A 27030-nucleotide genomic window follows, 5' to 3' on the forward strand; every position below is an offset into this window, starting at 1 on the left:
TGAATAGCGAAGAAAGAGAAAAAAAAAAGTGATTCATCATACCTGCGAAAGGGATGAATTTTCGATGAGTGAAAAAAAGAGAGTTTGAAAACTTTTTGTCCTCCTGCAATTGGTGGGTCACGGGTTCGCGAGAGAGGCAAACCGAGAGCTTACTTTCAAGCCCCGTAGAACCCAGAACAGAACTGTTTCCCCGCTTCTTCACTCGCAAAACTTTGCACTCGAAGAAACCACCTTCCCGAGGGATTTAGATAGCAACTGCTAAGGAAAGCAATTGGTCGACCAGTGATCGTTCGCGGTTCGGTTCACCACTACTGACACCACTCCTTGTAACTACAGCTTTTATGGCAACAATAGCAACGGCAACAAAAGCAACAACGGAAGCTTAGGGAAGCACGGAACGATGCGGTTTTCTTATTTTCATCCCGGTAGCGTTTTCGCAAAAACTTAACCCCACGAACGGTTGTTCTGCTACTCGTGTATACATCCGTGTATCTCGTACACGTCGTATTATTTGCAGCGTTCGAAGAAAAAAAAAAAAATGAGAAAAAAAACGAAGCAGACCGGAACGCCCGTAATAAATGGAAAATAGAGCCACGGTACAACGTTACTCGTTAATTATAAATCGGCGATCTCAAAAGTTTTCATCTTTTTGCGTACATGAATCATTGAAAACTTACCGTACTCTGTGGGGTCCCAAGTTGAGACTTTCGCTCTGGTTCAAGAACTGGAAAGCGTTGGGGTTGTAGATCGGCTGGGCTGTCGGATTGGATCGAACCGGTTCTAGGACTTCATTAATCACGTGAAGCACCTGCGGTAGACGAGCAGACAGAAAAAAAGGATGAATTAATATTGAATAGAAACGCCGTTCTCCAGATCTCCGGATTATCATTCTATAAAAGGATGGGTGCGTCCAACCTTCGCTGTTGACCTACTCTTCGGGGTTTCCACTCGATACGAATATAACGGCTCGGTGTTAACCGCGTCGGTTCAATTACGTACATAATGTTAATTAGTTTTGCTAACGATGAAGCAACGTTCGGACAATACTCCTGTACCATTGGACGCCACGGAGCGAGTTCGCACCCCGTTATTTCATCCTTTTATGGAGCGGAAAAATAGTTTGTTTTAAACGAATGTGGACGGAGAGAAGGCGGGTGTCGGGGAGACCGCGAGGTTGGCCTCAGCGTATAGAATTTGGGTAAACCATCCAATCCTTCGCTCGTCGTCCAATTCCGGAAACTAAACCGCGTCTGAAATTCAATAGCACGCCGACCGACACCGACGCGAAACTCTACGCCGATAGGGTGGGCCCTTTGTATATAGACAACCGTCTCGTATATACTACATAATACATATGAATGGGGGATACGTTATACCCACACCTTATTGCATACACATAGGTATTTATACGTATATATGTATACATGTATGTATGTATACCTATTCATACAGATCGGTACTATTGGTCCCTGCGCGATCCTCGAATCACGCGAAACGGAACGCGTCTACTTTGGCGAAAAATATTGGAATCAAATTTTGCGATCATCTGTACAAATGCGACGATTGATATAAAAAATGTTAATTTCATTTCGAATGTAACTCGCCGGCGGAGTGAAATTTTTTCATTCGTCCGAACGTCTGCACTTGAAATGAGAGTAACGACTCATTGTATTTTAGTTACATTATGTTGAAGGCAGGTATAACAAATTTTAAAAAAACTGTCCAACTTATTGCTCGCCATTGCCGCAATTTATACCATTATACTTTCAACTTTTAACTGGCGAATGTTTTCCGGGGTGAAGGAACTTCGGGTGATTTATGCTCGGTTCACTTGGCCGGAGACCCCGTGTGTTATTCGACCGATGTACCAACTGCGGGCGTTACGTCTGTATGTATTTCACGATACACGTACGGTACGTATAGTCATAGCCATCTATACTATACATACGGGTTACGTAGAATTCGTATAGGTACGGCACACATGCCCATTAGAATGGAAGATTGGCGACTGCGACAAACTCCCTCCAGTAAAAGGGGGGGAGGGGGGGGGGGGGGGGCTGCCAGGATCTCGAGTAAGATAAATGAAACGGCGAATTTCTGGGAATTGGCCGTCCAAACAAACCCTGAATACCCTATTCAGAGCGAGCGTGACCGCGCGCGGCGCTCGACGGGGCCCAAAGCGCCAAAAATTTTCCACCGAAACCCGGGCGCGTTTCTCGATTTTGGACGGGGCCCGGTCGAACGCGCCGCTTACGCGTGGCGTGGACAAATGGATGGGGTCCCGCGAGATTTCAAATCATACCGGGAGCACCGGCCGTGAGATATGGTCGAAGGAGGCACCGAGGCTCGGAGGTCGGAAAATGGAAGGAAGGAGACGAATAACTGATAGGGGTCGTTTTAGTCAAAGTCCGCTTGGTAAATGGCGCAGCTTCTCTGTCTCGACTCTTTTTTCGCTTTCTCCCCTCCCATCTAATTCTCTCTCTCTTCTTTTTTTTTTCGGTTTTTTCCACCCTCCGGAGTACACCGTCAGCATCCGCGTTGGCCCACCGTGAAATGGTACCGCGGTCCGCGAAACACGATTTACGCGGACGGTCGCGTGAGCTAATAAATATACGGAAGAGGTTCGTGCCCTGTGCCGGTTCGACGGCAAGTTATTCCCTTGAAAACGTTCGGTAGTACGAATCGTGTACGCGATACATGCGCTCGATGCGAGGGCTCAAATTCTACCACAGATCATACGAATTCACGCTCTCTCAACATCGATTCGGGTGAAACACAGGCATTCGACTTTTTCGCGTGTACTTTTTTTTGATCACCGCATTTTTGTTTTTTATTGTTTTCTTTCTTTCTTTCATTTCGAGAATGATTTTATAATCCGAAAGGTATTCGTGTATGTACGAGGCGATTCTCGAGGCGCACCGCACCCCCTTCAAGGTTTTATAATTCCGTGGAGAGTTAGAGCGAGTTTTGGTTTTTAGATTACGCGATATACTCGCGCGTTTTTCAACGCGTCGCGCTACCGGCGTGTCATTAGCAAGCGGGTCTCGTAATTAATACAGAGGCTGTTTCGAGGAGGACGAAGGGGGTTGAAAATTAAGGCGAGAATGAAAGTCGAAGGATTGCCAACCCGAAGGGTACTTTGGTTTCAGTCTCTAGACGTGTGCGTCTGAAGTGTTTAAACAAAAGAATAATGCTTCGAGTAGGGATGAAAAGTAAAGGTATGTGGAACGACGGCTGGCGCCGTACACCGTGCTCTGTGCTCGTAGCACGAGCCGTGCACACCGGTGAAAAAGGTTACGAACGGGTCAACGGGGACTCGTTGAAGTTCGTCCTACAGCTTCGCGGAATAGCCTTTGTTCGAATAACGCCTTTACTCGCACCGTGCAGACCCGTCCGAAGATTCGCACCCTGTTTCCGCGTTCGTCTCAAAAACGGACGCAACTCCTTCGTCGCGTCTATTGAATATCATCGATGAATAATGAAGCGGGTTGTCGATGAAGAATCATTAAGCAAAGACGACCGGATGGAAAATTCGTTTCGCCACCGCGATGAAATTTCATTGGAATTTGTCAGTTTGGAAATATCTATGACTTGGGACCTACCGAAGTTTTCCCGGATGTTACGCGTGCGTAACCAGGTGCCAGGCTATGCCGGGTGCACTCCGTTATTAGGAAACAGAAATAACTCGTGACAAAGCGAACGGCGTAAACGTAACGTACATTAAATTGGAGGGTAAACTACCATACGCCCATAGCTGGAGAGCCGTCTCTTTCAACGATTGCAGCAGCGGCATAGCGGCGGCATAGTCGGGGGGCAGTAGTAGGCAATTTGGAGCGGAGGTAAGCGTTGTGGCTGCCATTGTGCGCGACACTGGCTCGCGGAAACCAATTAGCTTCGCAGATAACGCTGCAGGTCACCATTTCCGTACTATCTCTTATCCTCGGTTAAAATCCCTTTATGGAGTAGTTACTGGTCGTTCGAGATCCGTTCTCTCGCATCTCAGTACTCCGATGAGAGTCGTGAACGGAATCAATTACGTCGTGACTTCCTTTTATTTCGGTTCCTTTGCCGGGTAATGCTCCAGGGGTTGTCGGTAGGAAAGAGTCTTGCGCGAATGCAATTCCATTGCTATTCCCCGATTATGCGAGACGACGCACGCGGCAAGAACGAAATATACTCTTGAGAAAAAAAAATGCCGGCATCAGCACCGTCGAAATTCCAATCCAACTGAGATTCGTCACAAGCCAGTCGCGTTGAATTTATTCGGCAGACGTCACCGCGATCTCGACACAACGAACGCTGTGTGGTTACAAATCAAATGGGCGTTCCAACGAATCCTACGACGAAGAAAATTCCATCCAGATTTTCACCCCGCGAATCGGACAACTCGATACCTGTAGTGGAGCGGCGCGAGGACGCAATCGTCGGGCTAATTCGAAGATAAGAATATGCGCGATGTTCTCGAGATCCGAAAAGATAACGGGGCTCCGGTGTTCCCGGTACTGCTGTTACGCTACCAGGTTTTACGGGATATAGCGCGTTACACGGAATCGATGTGTACGAGTCGCTTCGCGTGTCGAGGCTTAATTATATTCCACCCTTGCAAGGTGGCGCGGCGTACCGTCGTCGCACTTCGTTTAACCAGCGTTGATGGATGGTAATTTGTTTATCAACGGGTGCATTGTTTACTTGTTTACTCGGCAGTCGACGCACCCCGGTGTTTAGCTCACGGTGTCGCGCTTAATTTCTACCACCGAGAATGATCTCCGTCTGGATGTACGTACGTACGTATCTATAGTCGAGCGGTTAATTTTATCCATGTGGTCCGTGGCACGGGACCGTAATCATCGAGTTTCGAATAACCTATTTGGTTTGTCTTCTGTCTCAATTACTACCACCGGCAGACTAGGTCTACGTGGTGGCTTTTTATTTATTGTTGTTGTTGTTTTCTTTTGTTTTTATTTTTTTTTTAAGATGGACGAATTCCCGTCAAGAACCGCCGTGCTGAAAAAGCAATGAGTGTACAACCGACGAACGAGGTGCGATCGCTTAGACCCCTTTACTGCTGAGCAGAATAAACGACATCGAGGCAACTGTGCGGAGCGCATTAAAAATACAAGATCTCGTAGCGGAACTTTTCATCGACTTCCTGAATAGAGTATAAGTGCGGCATTGCTAAAGCTACCGAGTTGGCGTGGTGACGTATTTAAGCTTGTCTCTCTACATCGGGCTTTGAATGAAAAATCGGTAATACCGCACGGTCGCAACCGATTCCACGACGATTTTACTCGTTTTAATCAGTTCGAACAAATCGTCGTTTATACAACGTCGGTCCGCTAGATCGTGATAAAAATCACGACACGTAAAACGGCATGTGCTCAACACGATATGAAAATTAATCATTGCACGCGTGGGCGGTGAAAACAGATATTTTTATCCAACCGACGTTCCATCGAAATTTCACCGTAAATTTGGCAAAGTTTCAGATGGGAGAATACATGATCAACTAGCTAATACGCAAAGGAGATAATTAACTTCAATTTGATCACAACAGCTTTGCCGTCGGGTTCAGCTTCTTTGGCTCAGACGCGGCTTTTCCGTTGATAAACTTCGAGAGAAGTTTTTCCTTTTTTTCGCTTGCTTCGGTCGAGGCGACGATCCGAGCTTAACCTTCGACAAGATATTAGCAACCTATATTATCCATAAGCTATAGTGGTTCGTGAAGGAAGTTCAAGATTATGTATTATAGAGTTTATCTTCGAATTATTTTCAATTGTTTAATTTCGTCGCAGTCGTAAAGAGTTTTCGAAGTTTGCGACTCTCTAATTGATACCCTCCGGGTGAAATTTCATTAGAAAATTTAATAAAACTTAATGAATTTCCATCGTTTGTTCAAAACGAATTCTCAACTAAAAGGTAGTTTTTTTTTTTTTATTTTCGCAATTTCTTTCCCTAACTAGTTAAAGCCGAGTAATCTGTCTAAATACACAACCTAGAGCATTCAGAATTCAGAACTCTGGAGATCTAGGAGTGGTGCAATATAATGCGAGGGCTTAGTCTGCAAGGAACGTTACCGACTCCGTAGCGGAGCGGGTAAATTCTGACAAAGAGAATATATTCCACCGTAGCTAGTAGGTATACTTATACGCATCTACGCGAATAATACCTATATGCAATGCGGTATCTGAAAACCGCTGGTATTTCACCATTGAATACAATCCTCACGTTGTCGTGACTCATCGTGGCGTGTTAACGATCGAAAGCTCTCGTGTCGTATCGACGAAAAAGCAAAAAAAAAAAACAATCGTGTAAATCATGCTTTCGAAATTTACCATTCGGTCGTCACTCCGATTCGTTATCAATAGCGAGTGTAACGTTGGATTTTTAATTTCTCACAAGGAACCCAAACCATGTAAGGTAAACTGTTGGTAAGAATTACTTCGGCGCATCCCTTATATACACGCGCCCAGCCGTTGCTACTAATGAGACTCCACGGTGTCAGCTTGACTTTTACAAGGCGAGGGAATGCAATGGCGGAACGTGTTGTGCGCTTCAGAAAGAAACGAAAGTTGCCAACACTTGCCATGATTCCCGAGAAACCCTTTTACTTAATGATACTTTAATGTCTTCTCTTACATATCCTGTGCATGTATAGTATAGTCATATACCATATGTACGTACGTACATACCCAAAACTGCTTCCTAGTGCAACGATTACATTCCTATAATTTCATTTTAATTCAATTCAGCATAATTTTAATTTAGAAAAATTCAACCCTCGATAATTTCATTCTAAAATCTGTATCATTTGTATGTACATGAATACGAATAAATATCATGTACCCGTAGAAAAGTTTCAATTTTATTCCACACTTTTTTATTGCCATCAAAACTAATTCGCTGCAGACGGACGGTGAACAGAATTTATGTGTGTTATCTGAGCTTGATTTTAATATAGACAAAACTGACGGAGAAAGTTCGAGGATCATATCAGGGGTCACCGCGATAACACTATTTTTCAATAATGAGATAGAATTCAAGGATCTATATGGCAAAAAAAAGAGCATCAAGATGAAGGGCAAGGACGATAAGGGAGAGGTCAGTACAAAAATAACGATGATCATAATAGCGACAATAATAACAACAACAGCGGCAATAAAAATGATGGAAAAAGAACTCTTTGTGTACGTTGAATTTGTCAAGGCATGGCCCGGGTTCGAGCTTTGAGGAAGCCTGCTAAATGCGGAAAGCTTATTCTCGCGACAGCTTCCAAGAACAAAGGGCGAATAGGAGACAAGGATATACGGGGGACCGGTGAAAGATGGAAAATGTGGACAATGGAAGACCGGAATAAGAAAAAAAAGACGCGACTGTAGATGTAAAGGGTTCACGATGAACCGGAGATTTTATTATCGTCTAACTTGCGTGTCCGAACAAACCGAACGATACTTGAAAAATTTGAATCGTGTCGTTCGACCCTGCGGCTGATGCGATCAAAATTCGACTATGTATTTTCGAGTGGTTTTCACGCAAATTTTACCGGATGCCGGGTACACATGATATCTCGATTCACTCCCTAAGCGTTTACGTACAATTGTTTCGCAGCTCGTTATACAGATCGAAGATACTGTGCTCGAGATATCTATATTTACCGTACCATCAAGATGCTCGTTTCTCTCCAGATCGTATCACTCGACTGCGGAGTAAGCTTCGAGTAAATATACTTGCGTAAGAGGAGGCGAGAAGATATAGGTAACACGCATACGCTAGTGATTATCGAGCTTTAAGGGAGGTGGAGTCGCGAGGCAAACGGCCGTTTCCAAAGGTTCCGATCGAACGACCCGATAAGTTTACGCCTCGACCGATCGATCCGCCGCCGATCGAAGACGTTCGATTGTAAAAATTGAACCGGTGAGACGAGAACCCGGCGTGCACCGTCGGATGATCGAGCTCTAAATTTTCTAAGGACGTAAAGGATCGCCGATCGAACCCTGTAAGGTGAAATGAGAGTCGCACCGTATGAGGATTGAAAAATCGCTTCGCCTGGAATCTGAAAATTTACGGTGATTGAAAGGGTTATACGACTTCTCGACGCAAGAGATCTCAAAATCAGAGGTGACTAACGTGTACGACGGAAGATGTACGTAGGTATACATATATATATATATATATATATATGGTTTGACGATAGATTTAAGTTTCGTCAATTTCAAAGTCGAGATGGCATTGGATGTGGTCGTAAATTTTATGACCTGCAGTTACGCAGAAGTTAGATTCTCGAGCGATCGTGAGAACGATTTCAATGCGGTATAGCGAAAGCTGTAACCCGTTAGCAAGCGGAACAGGCAGTGCTCCGATATCAACGGGTATAAAGTAGGCAGTGTCGGTGGCCGAGGGTGCGGCGGTCCAAGTTGCAGACATGACGCCAAGCTGGCGCCGAACCGGATTGCCGTTAGAAGAGAACCCCTTGCAGAATTGGAGCTTTCGTAATTTCCATTAAGACTTCTGAAGGGGTGATACAAGGGATTCCGTTTCGTTTTTTTTTTTCTTTCTCTCCTCTTTTCAATTCTCTTCTCCGCCGCCGCGACGGTGAAGTCCGAGGGCTGCCTTTATAATCGTTGACGAAGAAATGAAATGAATTCGAGTATATCGTTGTGTGTAGAAACAACGTGGGAAAATAGCCGCGCGGTACAACCGACGTCTCGTTTCAACAGTTTTACAGTGTACAGCGTAATTTGTATGTATAATTTAACGCATTAGCTCAGAGCGAACGGTAACCAAAAACCAGAGATTGAAAACCCAAATTATTCAGAGGCTTTCTCAGCCGAATCCAGCTGGAACGGAAAGCGGAAAAACCTTTGTTTTCAATTTTCATGGAACCGCGCGGAATAGCGTACATACCTTCGAGTTCAAGTCCGACATTTTCGCGGAACCGGAACTGAATAATGGCGAGTGAAAAATGCGAAGTAATCCACTTTCATCGCGGTGGCAGAACTCTGACCTTGAATACGTCCCTTGTACGCGTATCGGTGCAATCTATATGCGAACCGAGTGAATCAATTTTGACGCGTTAGGTTCCATTCAATAGCGGTGATTGGCGTAGTTCGAAACTTGTAATCGGGCGGGAATATGTTTTGACGATTCGACGTGTACCTGTAACCAGGAAATTGTTGGCTCCGAGGTTAAACGCGCGCGTTTCAAACATCCCCTTTAAGGCACTCTGAGATTCATTGAATCTGGCGCCAGGTTGAAAGTTGCGGCGAACTACCACCTCCGCCACGATGCAGAGGGGTTTTCAGGTTCTCTCCTTTCCCGCACCATTCCTTTCCTATATTTTCAAGAAGCTTTGACCTTATTTTTCAACACGGGAACGCGCTCCACCCGAAGACGCGCCGCGCCTCTCTTCGTACGTGGGATTACGAATAAAGTTATAACGCGAAGGGCACACGTGTCGCTAGCTGTATGTGTATACATATGATTTATACATATGTAACACTCAAAAATATGCGTATATCCGAATACCCCGAGTAAGGTATCGCGACTTCGTTTCCCAACAATCGCCATTTTTACCATTTTACAAAAAATGTACGTACCCAACGTCAAAATCCCAAAAGATAAATTTTGCTTTGCCACTTTCTTTTATTTCGAACGACCCGTTGATAACCTCTTTCGGTGCTTCGTACGAATTTCATTTCATTTCCCGCACACGATCAGTGGACTATAATTCTTTCTCATTGTCAAACAATTTTTAACTCGCGTGTGAATTATTGATTTTTCTTACGGCGCGACCCCGTGTGGCACGGGGATCCGGGGTAAGTATATACCGCCCTGGCATTTCTGCGGTAACAAATGTCAAAGTTTCCTCAGGCCAAGAAATTAAATTATCGATTAGTAAGACGCGGAGAGCGAGGTATAAGGATCACGTGCGAGCGAGCTGCTCGGAAATCCGAGCGGGTATAAAATAGAAAGATCTTTTTCCTGAACCAGATAGACAATATTTTGTTACTTTAATTTTTCCATTCTTATACTTTTCCTCTTCAAGGCGCCATTTGCATAAGACGGGCTGATCCTAGATTTTCATTCTATTACGTCACTCCGAAACTACGACACTCGTATAATATGAAAAACAGAGGGAATATTTCGAGCAATTAAACTCCATCGCTCTAAATTCACGTGTAGGTCGGTGACGCCGTAGGTATATGTTACGCGTAACGAGGTTATCCACTTATGCTTCTTGTGAAACGGGTAACAGAAGGAGCGGTCAAGTGAGTACTACACTCAAGTTCAGCGTTTAGCATTTATGGCGAGAAGCTTTTTCAAGTTTAAACGCAAGTAGGCTACATAGATATGTATGTGTATTCAAATGAAATCAGAACCCCCGCCAAACATTTTGCGTCGATTCTTACATTACGATAAATGAAATGAAATGCTTCATTGTTCAATTCACCTTCGCTCGCGAAAGGTGGCCATTTTTCATATCCGACTTCATCTTCTATCGCACGTATATCGCGCTATTCAATTAGATAGCTCGAGCAACCGAGGATCGCAATCGTACGGCCTGATGTAGGAGAATCGATCGCAGCGATAAAAAAAAGAAGAAAAAAAAAAGACGAACGAATTCATCATACGAAGTACAAAGTACGAATGTGTAAAATTTTTCGCCTTTATGTGGAGCCCGTATCATTCCTCTACGTGCGTTATTTCGGCAAAAACGTACGTACCTGTACGCGGCATCAACTAGGGCGAAAAATTTCAACGGAAATTCCAGGCGTCGCGACGCCTCGGTTCGGCGCGGTACGCGGCAGGCGGCAGGCGTACGTACGTACAGTTTGCCCGTAGGTATGTATGTGTATACCTGTGCCCAGATGTAGTGCTGTTGCAGAGTAGCAGGAATGGGGGGGGGGGGGGGGTTTAATTTAATTAGAACTCGCGTTAATCTTGAAACTCATATCGCGTTGATTGCGAAACACGCGCACCGCACTTGGAAGAAGTTTACAGGTGGTTAATACTCGCAATCGCTTTAAATTAGGCAAAATTTTAAGTATACGCGACTTTGGTGTATCCATACCGTGTGTGGCGATAAGCGAGTTTCCATGTACATCGCGAACTTTGTCTGACCTCGCGAAGGATAAACTACCCCGAAAACCGCTCGTTCGTGAGTTACGGGAAGCGAACGAAAGAAACCAATTCTCCGAACCCGCCGAAGAAGAATCCGCGAAGGGGTCGTGTGGCTAAAGCGTGGATAACCAATAAACGCCAGAAATCACGAACGGCGGATCCGGTGACGCGACTGTGGGCTGTGATGTCGAAAGAAGCAAAGCAAAAGGAAGGAGAAAAAAAAATAACTGAACGCAAAATAAAAATAACAAGAAGCAAAAGGAGGAATCTTTGCAGGATATAGAAGATTGAATAATTTCCCAACCATCCGCTAGACATAAAGCAATTTTCTTCTCCAGCTTGAACGTTTTTTTTTTTTTTTTTTGGTACCTTTTTCACTTCAGCTGGAACAAAGTGAATTCAGAGATCTGTAGACGTCAATATGACGTCATCGTTAACGTCACACGTCACTTCATGTCTCACGTGCTGCGTGTATATATTTTTTATCCTATTTAGTTTTCCTTTTTTTTTTTTTTTTCTCTTATCGATAGCGAAGGGCGGGTCGAGTCGCTTCTTTACAGAGATGAAAGAATATCTCCTACAATTTTTACCGTCTCTTCTCCTTCGTATTCTCACTCTTCTTTTACGGGTACATGTACACCTATGCGATATACATATATATATACTTAGATATTTATGTATCGACTTATGTAGCCACCCTATTGGGCGAAGTGTTCAATTCGCTTTTTTCTTTTCTTTTTCTTTTCTTTTTTTTTTTTTTGCCACTTTATTTACATTCTATTCCTGTTCAGATCCCCAGAGTCAATATCTCGGGCGATATATGATGATGAAGTCCCGTATACCCGCCCTGATCCTTACGTCGCATCGCATCGACACCTGATGTGCACAGGCGGCGAACTTTTACAACATTTTCATTTGCGATAAAAACGATACCGACGATTACTCAGCCCTGCGACAACGAGTGACCAATCATCGTATTTATAACACATAAATGACGAAATGGAATGGAGTGATCATTTCCAGAGCTGAATTGGCTTGCGAAAATAAGGAAGTTACAATTCCAGCATAAAGCTGTTTTTCACCGGAAACAACGCCACGACACTCTCGATTGAGATGATCGCACGATTTATGCCTACGTGAGCGAAAAATGTAAGCGGGAATTCAGATATCTTCGTAAAAAAATTCTTTGTCGTTTTTTAGCTTATTGAAATTTTGATTTCTTCAATTTTTAACGTGATTCAAATTTTTTATTTGCTGGAAATTTGATAATTTTTACCACCGACAAAGAGTTAGATGTAAGTAATACCTAGATAGATACAGACCGGCGCGACTGCATGAGCGACTATTTTTACTCACGTTTTACATCAGCTTCCAAGTCACGCGGGGGCGTTTTCACATGGCTAAATAGTATGTACACGTACCTCGTATACGTGTAGGTACATACAAATACCACGGTGGGGAAATATATAGCTACAATTACGCCCACCTTGTATACATATATACGTGAGCTTCTTCTGCCTAAGCAGCTGAACAACCGCCTTAAGGATCGCGGAGTGTCGAGGTTAGGAAAAGGTGTTCTCGTTTGTCGGTGCAAAAAAAAAAAAAGGAACTCCGTCTTATACGTATAGTATATTCCGCAACAAAGAGGGCAATGTTCGTTTCGTCTTCGGGGTGGATGAGAATTTTAATCTTGAAGAACCCTGGGGTTCATCTCATTACGCGTTCGTACATAAGAACGTGCAGGACTTTGTAACCCTCGGGCGCTACTCGGCTGGTTTTCCGAACCCCCGTCCGTCCCCGAGACTCAGCCTTTTCTTTATTTTACTCTTCTTCCTTTTTTTTCATACTACATAATAATCCAGAAATTTCCGGATAGAAATATCAGCATTTTGATGAGGGGGATGTAACAGGCCGAGTAGTCTCTGTACCAATTTATGATTATAAATATATTGGGAAATTTTTTCGTACAAATTTGATGAGGGGTCGTCTTTTATTTCACTTCGGTGGACGCGAGGCGAAAAATATTGCGAGTGGGAGAGACAGGATCTTGTTATATTCATCAGCGTTTCCACATCGTATTCTTCGCTACAGTTGTGAAGCTGAATCTGACTTAACTAGGTGACAATAAAAAAAGAGAAAAGTGGATCTAAAAAAAAGAATATATATTTTCAGTTCGTAATTCATGATCTATATCTGCGAACCTTAGAAGGCGACTTTCACCGATATACATATAGATGAAAAGGATGAAACGAAAAATAAAAAAGGTTCAAGGAGACGAAGTCGACGGGATCCTGGAAGCTCACGGTTGAGAAGATTCACGACACATTGTTTCGAAGTAGCCGCGGGGACGTTGTTAAAAAACAAAAAGTTACTTCACACACCAGTTTATCGTTCCGACATTGTTACCTACATTCCTACATAGTTCCACTAATTGCAATTAGACGACGCAACAAAGAAACTGCAGGTACCTACTCTACACGGTACCATGGTGCTCGCACATAGCACCGATCTCGTAACACAAGGTGGTCAATTTAAGTCAACTCGGTAAAATATCTTTAGAACAATTATCACACCGTAGAGACAAGGTTTGAAACAATAAGATTGGTAGTTTGAAGAATGAAAAACAATGTGCTACCGAACTCTCGATTCGGTCGACATTTTGAAGGTGTTTCGACGCGTGTACTTCGTTGTGCAACTCGTATAAAACACGCCAAAGTGATACCACCTCATTGCAGATCACCTGCTACGGCAACTCCACTTCTAAAATCCATCAGTGGAATGACTCAACGGATGCGACAAGCGTAATTTCTTTTGAAAGCACATTAGAAGCTCGTTAGAAGCTGACCGTAAACTTGGCAAGACGTACAGCGCAAAGTTCTGTTTCATCCATAGAGCTTTGTATAAGCTCTATGGTTACACCAGACAAACTAGCGTCACGCCACAGCGGAGATATAGCGTCATAAACTTATTGTTAGGAAAACAGCGAAATATTGTTGCTGCAGGTTAGGAAATGGAAAAACAAAAGAGGAAAAAACCACCGATCACCGCGCGTCAAGTAACTGACTTCAACATCTTCAAATTGAAAACAAAATAAAAAAAAAAAGGTGCATCGCGGGAGGATCGTAGCTTCGTCACCGATTGATACGGATATGAATGAACAATGATAAACCCGAGAGACAAGTTCATCCGTACGGATTCGTATGCGCTCAAGGTTTACGGCGTACGGTCGATTAATTTTTCAGCATGTAGGGTCACGACCGCGGTGGCGTTATGCATGTCGGAACAAGTTTCCGCAATTTCTAGATTCCAAAATTACAACCATCATGTTGTAATTAGTGAGTAAGTGTGAGAGCGTTACTAACCTGCTTTTGAACTGGTCCGTTCCTTCCAATTCTGATGCTCGATTCATAATTGCTACTCTCCTCGAGGATTTGGGCGTTGTTTATGTAAATTTCCGGACGATAATTCACAGTTTTTCGCGTTACCCATAGCGGAGGACTCCCCGTCAATTCGGACAACATTGACGTTCCAAATTCATCGAGTTTCAGGGCCAGATTCGCTGAAACATGAATAAAAAGGACAAACGTAAGGTTTCTTTTCCTCTAGCAATCGCAAGAATAATAAAATACGTGAATGAAAAATAGACTACCTATCGGAGTAGTTTTTAACTTTCTTCCCGAGGTCAGAAACTAACCGGCAATGAGCGTATACGTTCGAAATAAATGTCGGAGGATAATATAATCGATAGAATCCTGCTGCAGGACGCGGTCATACCTAAGTAAGGAACAATGTAATGTATTATCTAATTGAAAGTCAGAACCATCCCTCTGGTTGTCCTCACTCCTGTTCTCGTCCCCATTCCCATTCCCATACCCATCCCGTTCCTTTTCCTTCTCCTGTTCCTGTTCCTGTTCCATTCTCTTGATCTCCTGTTCGCCCTTTCCTGTCGCTCTCCTCCGCTCGGCGTATACCTCCGGCTGCGGACTTGCCTCAGCCATTGAACGTCTTCCAAAAGAAGGAATCCCAGGGGGCCACATAGCACAATACCTCTCATTACGAGCTACAAGAATTGAGTCTCATCTAGTGAACTTCTCCTTGAACCACCACCCCCGAGGGTTCTGCACCTACAGTGCGCAAGTTTCAAGACGAACCGCCCCGATGCTTGCACTCGAGCCAAAGCTAATAACCATCCTATATAGGAACGACGTAATTTCCAGATAAATGTAATACCGGGAAGCGCAGTTCATTGCATAATCATTAAAACGGAAGTCACAGATACGTACATTTATAATATGCACGATGTACTTTATATACAATGAGTTTAGCAAATAACCGCGCGATGTGGTAGGCTACAATGCGGTGTCGTCGACATTTCCACACATACGCATAACGCATACGTAGGTACAGGTGCTGCAGCGGCGAACGGAGCGCCGGTATCGGCGTTGGAAACGCTCTGTGAAAAGGAGATAAAACTTTTTGCCTGTGAAGTGTAATCCCAGAACGTTGCTGCGAGGGGGCGCGGTATAGGTAGACAAACGGTGAGAGGCGCGAATGAATATCGAAATCCTCTGCTAGCGCGGCAGATAACGGATCTCTTTTGTGAGATAATCCAGTCAATTCCGTTCTATCAAAACCAATTTGGTAAAACAATGCGCGCCATCATGTTATTTCCGCGGCAGCTATCTGCCCCGGTGAAGTAGGTATACGCACCAGGTTTATGCATAGGACGAATTCGGTGCGTGGCCAAACGATAGATGTTCATGAAATATTCAGGAATAGTAGGAAAAAAAAAAATGTCAATATTTATTGCTATTAAATTAATCATCATTAGAGTGCGGGTAATGACCCCACAATGATATCGGAATATCGATCTGCATTTCTAAATGAAAATCGGAATTTCGATTCTCGAACTCATGCGGGGATGACGACGATGAAACGTAGTATAATTATCATTAATTATTTCCGGAACCAATTTAACATGCAAATAATGACATGGCTGATCGCTTATTAAAACCTACCTATAACTTATCATGGTTAATTCGCTATATTAAATGGAATTTCTCGGTATTCCTCGACCATCGAATTCTTTTGATTGTGAATTTCATTGCAACATACTATTATCCCGACTCTGACAATGAGCCAATATCCAATTTGGAATCTATCGGATAGCCTAATTGCTTGAATTACCTACGATTTAATAATGCTTACAGAGGTTTCGAATATAATGAGCACCAGGAGTGAAATTTCGTTTAAGAGTTCATCAATTAGGCAATGATGCATTGGAGATTTGAGCAAATTATGAAATTGTATAAAGTGCCGATTTCATAGCGATCGAAAAACGTCGAAGAAAAACCTTGGCAAAACGTGATATGATCGAATGATTATCGGGGGAAAGAAAAAACAATCACGAAGCTGAAAACTGGCTAAATCTTTACCCGTTTTGCCCCGAAATAGGGAACACTTCACAACGCGGAAGTTTACTGGACAAAAAATCTATCAGTTTCACTGGACTGGGCATATGCTATGTCGTCGAACGAGAAGAAACGGGGAGCAGTTGGTGCCGCGGTAGACTGAGGATTTCGATGTTTTTAGATGAGAAACACAAATAACTGCTAACAAATCAGAACATTATTTGAATATTGAATCCCGACATTATCTGTGTAACGAGTACTGCGACGAGGAAACCTCTAAAAAGCTGAAGAGAAAAATCATGAATAAAAAAAGCTGGCCAAAAAATAAGTAAAATAAAAGTTATCGCAAACATTATAAATTTGCACATAAATTAAAGGAAAATGGTGAAATTTTTTCCCTAAGAAAAAGAGAGGGAAAGAAAAGAATAAAAAAAAAAAGGAGAGTATGTATACTGCATGTATAAGTATAAGTATATGGAATTCTTACAACGTTTGTTCAAAATGCGCCCAAGCCTCGAACGAATTATAAAAAGAACGTGGATGAAGAAGACGATGAAGAACACAACGAAAGAGCAGCAGAAGAAAAAGAAAGTTTCTTTTCTTCTTATTTTTTCACGAGAGGGTGCAGGACTAAATTGAACTGTCAGAAAGAAATATAAAATCGAGGCAGCTGAATTTCGCCTTGGGAATGGCGGCAATATATATTGCCCTCAACTAGAACGTGGACAATGCTACTTAAAACGACAAATCGTGACGCAGTCCATCGAAAAGCGTTGCGATAAATTTAACTACAGCATGCGCAGGATTTTAAAAACACAACAGAGGGGCGCAATTTCTGTATTATATGTTCAGTTGATGAAAAAAAAAATCAAAAAAAAAAAAACACCCCACTTTAAAAACACATTTTTTTTTGTCCAGGGAACCAAATTTCGTCAGGTTGCAGTAATATTTTGTTTCTGTCACTATAACATCACATCTGAACCAACCCTCAAATGTTATATCAAGTCCACTTCAAATACGATATACATATGTATACGTATGTTATGTATTGCGCCTTCAATACAACCCCGCGACCGCACGATTATACATGTGTAATGTGTACGTGCGTATCTACACATATACGTAGATAGTAGATAGTAGATAGTATTTATGTATCTACAATCCGCTGCAGTGCTTTTGCAGTGCTGGACCAAGTGCACAGCATCCAGATAAGGTTAGCATGACCGCATGATCCCCAACTAGTGGATATCTAATTTCACCCGCATCAGAGAGTGGAAATCACGTATGGATGGAACAACGCCTGCAAACGGCCGGAGAGATCTGCAGCTACGCGTTGAACGTATTAAAAAATGAAAGAAGAGGAAAAATATAATGAGATACGCCGACGGAAATCAAGCTATTCGTCGGTACAATAAGAAAAAAAATATATCTGCGCCGCGATGATTCTTTATATCAGTCCCACCCTCACTTTTTCCTACATTCGCTGTCTTTTCTTCTGCACAATTGCATGGTAATTTCTATTTCATTTTTCATTTTTATGAGGTGTAAACAAGTAATTGCGAATCCGTCTGTAGTCGCTATGAACATAGCAGATCTCAATGTATGCGAGGAACGTCATATTAAAAAGAAATTCAGGCGGACCGAATACCACACCCTACGTGGAACTACATATCGGCTTTCACAGAGAGGAGTGGAACGATAGATATCGAACAATATACTTCCAACTATTGATTAAATTTTTATTCCATATTCTACAGGGATTGATATAGCAGGCTTTTAGAGGGATAAATTCATTATATGATTCCGTTCTCACCCATTTTTGAAGCAATTTCATACCCCCGTCGCTATAATTTAATAACTAACGAGTCCAAAAGCCTGAACATCAAATTCGATTTTATCTGAATTTTTTTTTCAAGTATATTGGTCATCGAATCTACTGAAATCTCTGATGTTAGTATTATATGTATCTCGGTGATTGAAAGTAGGTAATTCATATTTATAGTAGGAACTTGGACAAGAACGAGCGCGATTGTTGCCATTGCGAGCGGAAAATATGAAAGAATTTCGTGGTGACCGTCGATGTCACGTTTCTAACTCTGACATCTCTTCTTTCAGCGTACATTATGAGATTCATAACACAACTTTAACCGTTTTGGAAAAAAATGTCAGTAGTTGATCGAGGTGATTGGAGTGGTGAGCGCAAGTTTATAAGTAAATAAAGATTAGACGCCGCCTGAGGGGAACGATTAAGTATCTGAACGGCGAGAGTTAGTTAGGTTTTGACCAGAGACAATTGTATATCGAGACGACGCCGATTTTGGCGAATAAATAGAAAAGATGAAAGAGGCCCTATAGTTTGATTTGCGCTTGATGCATGTGAGCCTGATACCGCCCACCCCCTTCAAACTATCCTACTACAATATGTCAAACTGTTATGTATGCTTGGCTGAATCAACTTGTATACCTGTAGAATGTTGAACATATACTATATGTATTTACATATGTATGAACGATAATATACTATATCAACGTAGCGCAACTGCACCGTCGCATGTCAGGACTTCAGGAGGGATTTGAAAGCCGTAATAATACTCACCTATGGAAAATTAACTGTTTAGAAGCTCCGGTAAATCAATTATGAGTGCCGGACAAACTTTGCCATAGACCCTATTCCGCGTGACCGAATATTCGCAAATGTGACCGTGGTGGTTTCAGGTATCTAAGTTATTAGAGCTGTGTTCAACTTTTACTGTGGCATGCAAGTGGCAGTTGCACCGGCAAAATTGTAGCTATATCTCTCGAATAGATCACCAACGAACATCTAGTTTTCCAATTTGATACACTTTCAACTTCCGGTCCAAATGATACAGGTCTTACACCCGCTGGGCTTTACAACTGATAGGCTTTGTACAAAGATCGTCACTATAATCCCTATAAAATGTTGTTGTGAAAAACTGATAGTTTCATTAAGTTCATTAAAGGTGTACTAAATCAGATTTAATATACCTTTAATAAACTCTTCGATATATGTATAATAGGGTGGTTCTTATTTTGGATATGTCTGAATTTTTTTTCACGATAGTCCTAAATCGGTTCAAAATATATTAAAAAAATGCCTGCCAAATTGCAACTCTTAATTTTAATACAATCAGTGCCCCACGGCAGTCGAAGTTTTAAATGTAAATAACATGTGAAAATGTCATCTGGTTCTTTGGAATTTTGTAAGTCGTTAACATATATGTATACTGTCGGACGAGCGTGCTGCAGATATATCACTTGCAAGCAAATCAATCAGGCAGGAGATGGAGCCGACTCAATTCAATGATTCAACGAAGGCCGCGATCATATGTCGCACGTTTCCTCTTCCCATTCCAACAAGAAAGCGACCGAGTGGGGCTCTCTTATTGTTGGTAGGAGCCCCATCTGTGAGGCGTATTCGAACTCCGAAATGCCGAGTAAAGTGCAGACCACGGTTAACTCGTGTCACGAGCTTGTGTTCAAACCAGTTCGAATAAACTGTTCCAACGAACTGCGAGTCTGAGCTCGGTTTACTTTAGCTATTTTTTGAGTGGGAATAGTATTGATGTGAGCACACTAGTGCTTTAATGAACTTTAAAAGTTTTCCAAATTGCAGGACACAATGGAGAACGTATCCGTGTCGAAGGTATGCCATAATGAGTCATTACACTGGTTACAACCTGTTGCTGTTCTGACATAACCTTAACTCTATCCGAGCTGAGCTAACGATATGTTTGAACCAATAGAAAGTCTATAGGTGGGATTGTGGTAGATTAAGTCTGAGTCCTTTTAAATTATTGCTGCATAGGAAGGCATGAAATTTCTGACCCTATTCACAATTCGTGACGAGGCATCAATGAGGCTTGACTCTTGGTTATAATCTCTGCGAGTCTTGAACTTGAATAACGACATATTAGCGGTCTTAGTTCCAATAAGTATTTATTATGATCGTCCTAATTTTAGGGGATATTTGCATTCCCAGGGAAATACAGGATTGGTGACAAAAAAAGAAAAGCAACAAAACCTGTATTTTGTACAGAACCATGGTATATTGCTTACAAAGAAGCATGGTCAATTATCCAAACAGCCGCTGAGGTAGGTTCATTTTTGCACGCTCTGATGAGAATACACAGGTGGATAATTTCGATGTATCGAATATATTTTATAGAACATAAATTCGAAAATGTTTACCAAACTTCTGGTGGATTTGAAGTTATATGCTTCGACGATAAATTACGATACATTATCTGGGGAAATACCTACAGCTATTTTACTCACGGGCAAGTACATGAAGTTGTTTGAACATAGTTTGGAATGGTGTGTAGCTGAATTAAATTAGGAATAATGGGTTTTAGAAGGCGATAAAACTGCGGTTTTTTTCAGGTGTTAATTTACCTGACCATGCAACGCTATTTAATTTATTGGCACATGAATTCAAAGATATTACCCAACATGTTGCAATTATACAGCGTAGAGACTCTTATAACTTGAAAAACATGTTGGAAGAAACCGTATACCAACTCATAAATGTTTCTGAGGTACGTCAATTGATGGCCAATTTTGATGCTCATCAACAATGATTCCATGACAAATGTTAAATATTTCACAGAACACGAGTCTGAATATGAAGAAATATCAATGCACCCCAAGTGTACTAAATGCTTGGTATGAAGAATGCACATCAAAACAACCCCTACTAATAATTATTCCAGAGTTTGAAAGTTCTTCTGCTGATATTTTGCAAGAATTTATTCTTATATTGAGGTAGATATATAGGTACTAGTTGTTTGAATGTAAAAATCATATTTTGGTTGGTTACCGCGTCCGATCTGCTTTTTATTTTATTTATTAATACTTTATTATTTCCTCTATAGTGTTTATTCGAAACAAATTAAATTTATTTTAATTTTCGGAGTGGCAACGGCTTTGCACGCTGTGCACAGATCTTTGCCACATCATGTAACGTCTAAGTTGCAAGTTCAGGCAAGTTTTCCCTCCTCCTCCTTCTCCTCCACTTCTAAAATTTAATTTTGATAATAAATTTAATTTCGAATACGTCAAACAGGTGTTTCAAGCTCAATCGCAGGTGAAAAGTCTTTCAAGTGTATTTGAGGGTATCGTACTTTCTACGGAAACTTCTTTTAAATTAACTGGACGGGCGTTTCAGTTACTCACAGATATATTTCTGTTCTATGATTTTTCCGTCCGCGGATTTTTGGAAGGGTATAAGGTGAGCGATATCGAAAACTAAATAACTGTGACTTTCACGCAGGGCAAAGCTGATCGGAGCTTTATTGCAGACAAAAATAACTTAGGCTTCGAAATTAGTTCGGAATTATGAAAAAGAGTCCTTTATTCGTAAATTTATTCGTAATGTAATAAGGTGTAGAAAAAAAAATTCCATTGAGATAATTAGTGATTTTATGAACCCATTAAAATTTGATTTGACGTGAATTTTTTGTCAATCTAGTTGTAACTCGAATAAATTTTTTGGCAATAATTAGTAAATTCTTCGATAATACATCTCTTGTATCCGCGGATGCAGCATCTGATCGCAATTTGATTAATTTTATTTCTGAAGCGGCTGTACTAAAGTTCGGTTTGATGGATAACGATTTGAAATCTATTACCTCAGTCTTGTTGAATAATTCACGGCTCTCATTACACGCATATTATGGATATTAATCATAATAATTGAACGTGCTTATAATCAGAGGTTGTGAACACGTACCAGAGGCGTGTATCATTATTTAATGAATTCACATGGTAATGTGAATATTTTGGGATAAGCCTGCAATTGATTTCGGTTTTGCTGTAATTTTTAGCTATGTATGATGCAACATTTTTACGGAAATAACATCAACGCTTTGTGCTGTAATAAAAAGGATGAAATAAAATCTAAAATATCCGCATTAACGAGCGCGGATTTGAAAGAGATAATGAAACTGGATTCCATCGCCAAATATATCCAGGAATTACCAAAAGAGAAACGCGAATCTTTGCGAGACGATGAGTTTGAGTTTAAGGTATTATTCAATCATTAAGTGAGCATATCAGAATTTATTTATTCTTTTAGTTTCTTACTTATGAATGACAATAGGTAATCGAAAGTTTCATTTCTCGCGTAGGAGTTGCTTTTGACATTGATGAACCAGATATTTGATTTTACATGGACGTTTCAAATATTTCTAAAATGTTTGCATTGCGTTACTTCGGATCTTCCGAATGCCCCGCTCGGTAAGCAGGTAAGTTTTCATTTGCGAGTATTATGTGCTGCGAAATTCCAAATCTACGTGCGATGCAAAGACCGACACACGAGATGCGTTTCTTCAATTTCAGTTGAGAGAAACGTACGCCAAAGCAGCAAGCTGTTCTGTAACCGATTCTCAGGAGTACAAAGATTGCTTGCAATTTTTGGGTTTCATTTCTAAAGAAGAACTACTCCAGAAACTAGAATCTATGGTAAATATTATCGAAAACTCAGGGGCTGCTGACGTATTGGAGGATGTTAAACTGAGTCTAAGCAAACATCGAGATGCTATCAGCGATGCGAACTTGGAGTTAGTTCGAGAGACTACCGAACTCGATATAGGAAATGAAAAATTCAATCGATTTCAGTTGAAAGAGGTAGGAACTGAATTAAATGATGTATCTAAAACTCACGTGCTATTGCCAAGTACTATTTGTTAATCACTCAACATTTTCTGGGCTCTTTAGTTCATTTTGAAAAAACGCATAAATACTGGAGCCTTCGATAAAATCCAGGACAAAATAGATTTGTAGATGAATAGCAAATCATTTACGCTAATTCAATTACTGAAATTCGAATAGTGAAGTTTGTGTTATATTACGGAGATTATATTAGTGGAAAACGACCGCTACAGCGTACGCGAATAATTGTTGTTTCAATCGTTATTAATTGATTGTTTACGGGAAAACAGCTAGAGATATTACGGTCGAGTCGTTACCGGATTCCTCAGTTTTCGCGTATTTGTGTTATACCTACATATATTCACCAGATGATGGAAAATCATTGGGTTCGGCGGCATAGTTATAAACTCTCCGATCACACACTCTTCTGCTGCTCGTTTGTTATACACAGAGCTTTTGGTGCGTATATTCGCACCTGTGCGTGATCGAAAGGTTAATCAATTTTCAAACTAATTCGGTCGAGGTGACGAAGCTGGATGTACAATAACTTGAATTTTAGCGGCACCATTTTAAATCCAGTATCAATCTAATAGAAATAAATGTTCATTGGATTTGTCTTCAATTACGGATGCGATTAGGGTGCCCGATGGATTCAGTTATTATCATTGAATTCACGTATCGCCGGCCACCAATCAATATAACTACTAGTTACCTTTGTCAAAATTACGCAGAAGGTTTGAATTATGACGCTTTTCGTATCCTCCGCGCCAATACGATGTTGTAAAATTCGTGAACTGATTAATTATTTGCTCAATCGATGAGCACCGATGATCGAATACTCGCAGTTGCTTGTTGTAGGGGGGAAAAAAATAGAAATACAATAATAAAGCAATATATGACACAAAAATCGAACGGTAGAACTGATTTCGACTTGCAGAAACTACTAGAAATGTCAAAAAAGCATTCAATCTCGCCTTACAAGAGGGCCCAATTGGATTTCATCGACTATTTGGACAAGAAAATCTTCTCAGTTTATTTGAAAAATCCAATTCTTTTACCTGCCAGTGAAATATTTTTCTTCGGCGATGGAAACTCTGTGAAACATCACATTATCGGATCTCCACGCGCTGCCATCCACACTGGTTTAAATGACCCGCAAGCGTATCTGGACGTAAGTCACATCATAAAAAAAAATGCACTTGATTCTCCATTGTTCGTTTAATTTTCTGCTCACTTTCTGTTGCATTATGCACAGTTTTCAACTTAATTCAATAATCGTGAGTACTATTCATATTTCCAGTGTTCCTGCTGCACTTCGAACAACGAACAATCAATCCTTGCCACTCTACCTGACTTGAGCATTATTTACAAGCTTCATTTGGAATGTGGAAGGCTCATTAACATGTACGACTGGCTGCAGGTAATAGCGATATCAATAACCAATCAATTATACTCATGCGGGTGTTCGATTGCGTCGCTTTTTTGTTCCTTTGTTTTCCTATTTAAACTGTGTATCCGACGATTGTCACGTTTCGGTGGATTCGGCAAGTTTACTGCGCAGCGCGTCATCGCATGTAACACTATTTGACGTCGTCGAATACCAATGACACGATGATAATTCATCAGAATATTCTATCTGATCATAAATTGATTGGAATTATATTGTATTGATCCATTAATTGGCTTGCTTCGGCGATGTTGCAGGCTTTCCTAACCATCGTGTGCCCAGAGATATCGGGGGAGGAGCAACGGGAAGTAGATCCAGAGCTGCAGTATCCTTATGCAATACAAGTTCGAACATAGAGCATGTTTTTGTTTTATTTTCAACGTAAGTAGTGGGAAAACTTTTGCCGCGAAGTTGATTTAATTTTTCTTCAAACTTCCTTGACGCAATTCACTCAGAGCACGGTTTACTCGGGCAGTGGCGGAACTACAGTTTCTAGGATTCATCAAAACCTCGAGAAAAAAGACTGATCACGTTATGCGACTCACTTGGGGGTGCAGTTAACTTTAATAACTTCAAAGTATTAAGAGTTGTACAATTTACGCTGTTTCTTGGCACGATAAAAAGCTCACTTTTCATCAATTTGACACTCCATTTAATCCTCCTCCCTTTTTGTCTCGAAAAAATTTGAAAAAAAAATTTGAAAAAAAAAAAAAAAAACTTCATGCATTTGGAAAATAATTTCGAGACTAGGAATTTCGTTAAACTGCAGAGTCCAGTGAAATTTTTTTATTCACGGATCATTTCCGTTGGTATTTTTGTACGCCGGTCACGTAGATTTGGTTTTTTGCTGTAACCTTTTTTTTTTTTTATTTTCCTCCGCAGTTTTTACGGTTTCACGGTTGCAGCGCGGAAAATGCACGGCACGTATTGCTCGCGTATGTAGTAACGAAAAATATGCGTCTGAATAAAGCCGGCGGTGATTTTATTAACAGGTAAACCAGCCTGGAATCGCTTTCCGATAGCTGCAACGATTTTTGCAGACGTATAAATGCTAATTAATGGAAAAAGTCACTTATGCCAATGTGAACTCGTGTAGAGGACGCCGTAGAGTAATGTCGATTAATTTTTGTTTTCTTATAAAATGTTGAAACACATTGGAACCGCAAGTTGCACGAGTTTTCGTCATTTGTTGTTAGTTCAAGATGCATTTTCGGTATAAGTCAATCGAATAAATTCTTACGCACGTATGTCGATTAACGGTATGGCGTCGCTGTTAGAAAAAATCGGAGAAACGTTGTGTCGTTTCCCTAATTTTGTCGTCGGCCAAAGTTTAAACGAAAACAATGTTTCAAGATACGATGAACTTTTACGAGCATCGCAAGCGATTGATTTTAATGATGATGTAGTGCCTCGTGATCTAAGAATCTCGAGGATTCGAGTTTACTTAAGTCTTGCGAAACAATCGGGCTAACCCCCTGATAAGGAATTTCAAGTATTCAACTGCTAAAGTTTAATTAACTCGAGGGTAACGACTAAATGGCTCCTAAAATTCGTAGTTCGGGGTCCATCTGTATAGGCCGAAGAGGTAAGGCTATGTACGTATATATTATACATATATAGGACCTGCGTGGAATTACATTCAGGAAATTAATCCAGAGAAAACGATCATATCTCCGCCTACATGAACATACACTCTCGGTGAGTATATACACCAGAATTCGAAGGTAATATGCGAGGCGGACTACCATAAAATAACCGAAATATCAGTTTTGCCACAAACGTCCTACACCAACTTATTGTTAGACGAAATATACAGGTATTAGATACCCTAAATTCCACACGGTTATCTATTATTGAAATAACTCGTGCTTAGCAAATTTGCATAACCCGATCGACAGACTGGTGTATAATAATCGAACAAAAAATTTATTTAAATTGCTAAAGTCGTATGGGGGGAGGGGGTCAGCGTTGTCCGCATAACGCGTGCATATAGCCCACGGCGGCATGACAGTCCGTCAAAGAAAATTCCCCTCAAATTCGGATCGTATCTATTCAGTATTCACACAATGCAAACCGCATATGTATAAGAGCTTCGACGAATAAAATAATAATAATTATGATAGTAGTAATAATAATAATAATGACAACAAAAAGAGACACGCGGTCCGGAGACGCAACGGGGATCCATACGGTACACCGCTGAATAATCTGTACCAAATCTACCCGAGGGTACAACAAAAGAACTGGGTTAGCATTCTGCCACCGTAGGGAGCTCGCCTATGCAGATTTTCGATTTGCAGCATCAATATGCATCTCAGGCTCTGAATTATTCCGGCCTGCGCAGTCTTCCGGACCTCGGAGAAGAACGGATGATATGAGAGCTAG

General features: G+C 41.3%; 2 protein-coding genes across 10 annotated transcripts in view; one reads left to right on the forward strand and one right to left on the reverse strand.

Moving 5' to 3' along the window:
- The window catches only part of LOC105684940 (fasciclin-1), a 218304-nt gene that overhangs the window by 46601 nt on the left and 144673 nt on the right, over nt 1-27030 (reverse strand). For all 7 annotated transcript variants that reach the window (XM_025746527.2, XM_025746525.2, XM_025746524.2 and 4 more), the window contains exons 3-4: nt 14481-14677; nt 678-808 (exon numbers count right to left, since the gene is read on the reverse strand). In XM_025746527.2, the coding sequence (XP_025602312.2) occupies nt 678-808; nt 14481-14677 (328 nt within the window). The remainder of the gene's footprint in view (nt 1-677; nt 809-14480; nt 14678-27030) is intronic.
- On the forward strand, nt 19953-25284 carry LOC105684939 (origin recognition complex subunit 3). Of its 3 annotated transcripts, none has more exons than XM_012398687.4 (14): nt 19953-20193; nt 20511-20642; nt 20716-20827; nt 20931-21085; nt 21157-21311; nt 21422-21530; nt 21613-21777; nt 22373-22573; nt 22676-22792; nt 22887-23174; nt 24136-24369; nt 24499-24618; nt 24903-24970; nt 25101-25284. In XM_012398687.4, the coding sequence occupies exons 1-14, from the start codon at nt 20170-20172 to the stop codon at nt 25204-25206; spliced, it is 1986 nt and encodes a 661-aa protein (XP_012254110.2). In that variant the 5' UTR covers nt 19953-20169; the 3' UTR covers nt 25207-25284. The 3 variants fall into 3 exon arrangements, with proteins under 3 accessions (XP_012254110.2, XP_012254111.2, XP_048506312.1); XM_012398688.4 differs by having other exon boundaries at nt 19954-20193; nt 20530-20642; XM_048650355.1 differs by lacking the exons at nt 19953-20193; nt 20511-20642 and having other exon boundaries at nt 20726-20864.

This window comes from Athalia rosae, chromosome 2, assembly GCF_917208135.1.
Source record: "Athalia rosae chromosome 2, iyAthRosa1.1, whole genome shotgun sequence".
NCBI classification, from domain to species: domain Eukaryota; kingdom Metazoa; phylum Arthropoda; class Insecta; order Hymenoptera; family Athaliidae; genus Athalia; species Athalia rosae.

What these genes read in the sequence shown, in the direction of transcription:
- LOC105684939 (XM_012398687.4), top strand. Translation starts at nt 20,170, where the DNA reads ATGGAGAACGTATCCGTGTCGAAG. An exon ending in ACATGTACGACTGGCTGCAG is followed by an intron (nt 24,619 to 24,902) that starts GTAATAGCGATA and finishes GCGATGTTGCAG; the next exon opens with GCTTTCCTAACCATCGTGTG. An exon ending in GAAGTAGATCCAGAGCTGCA is followed by an intron (nt 24,971 to 25,100) that starts GTATCCTTATGC and finishes CAATTCACTCAG; the next exon opens with AGCACGGTTTACTCGGGCAG.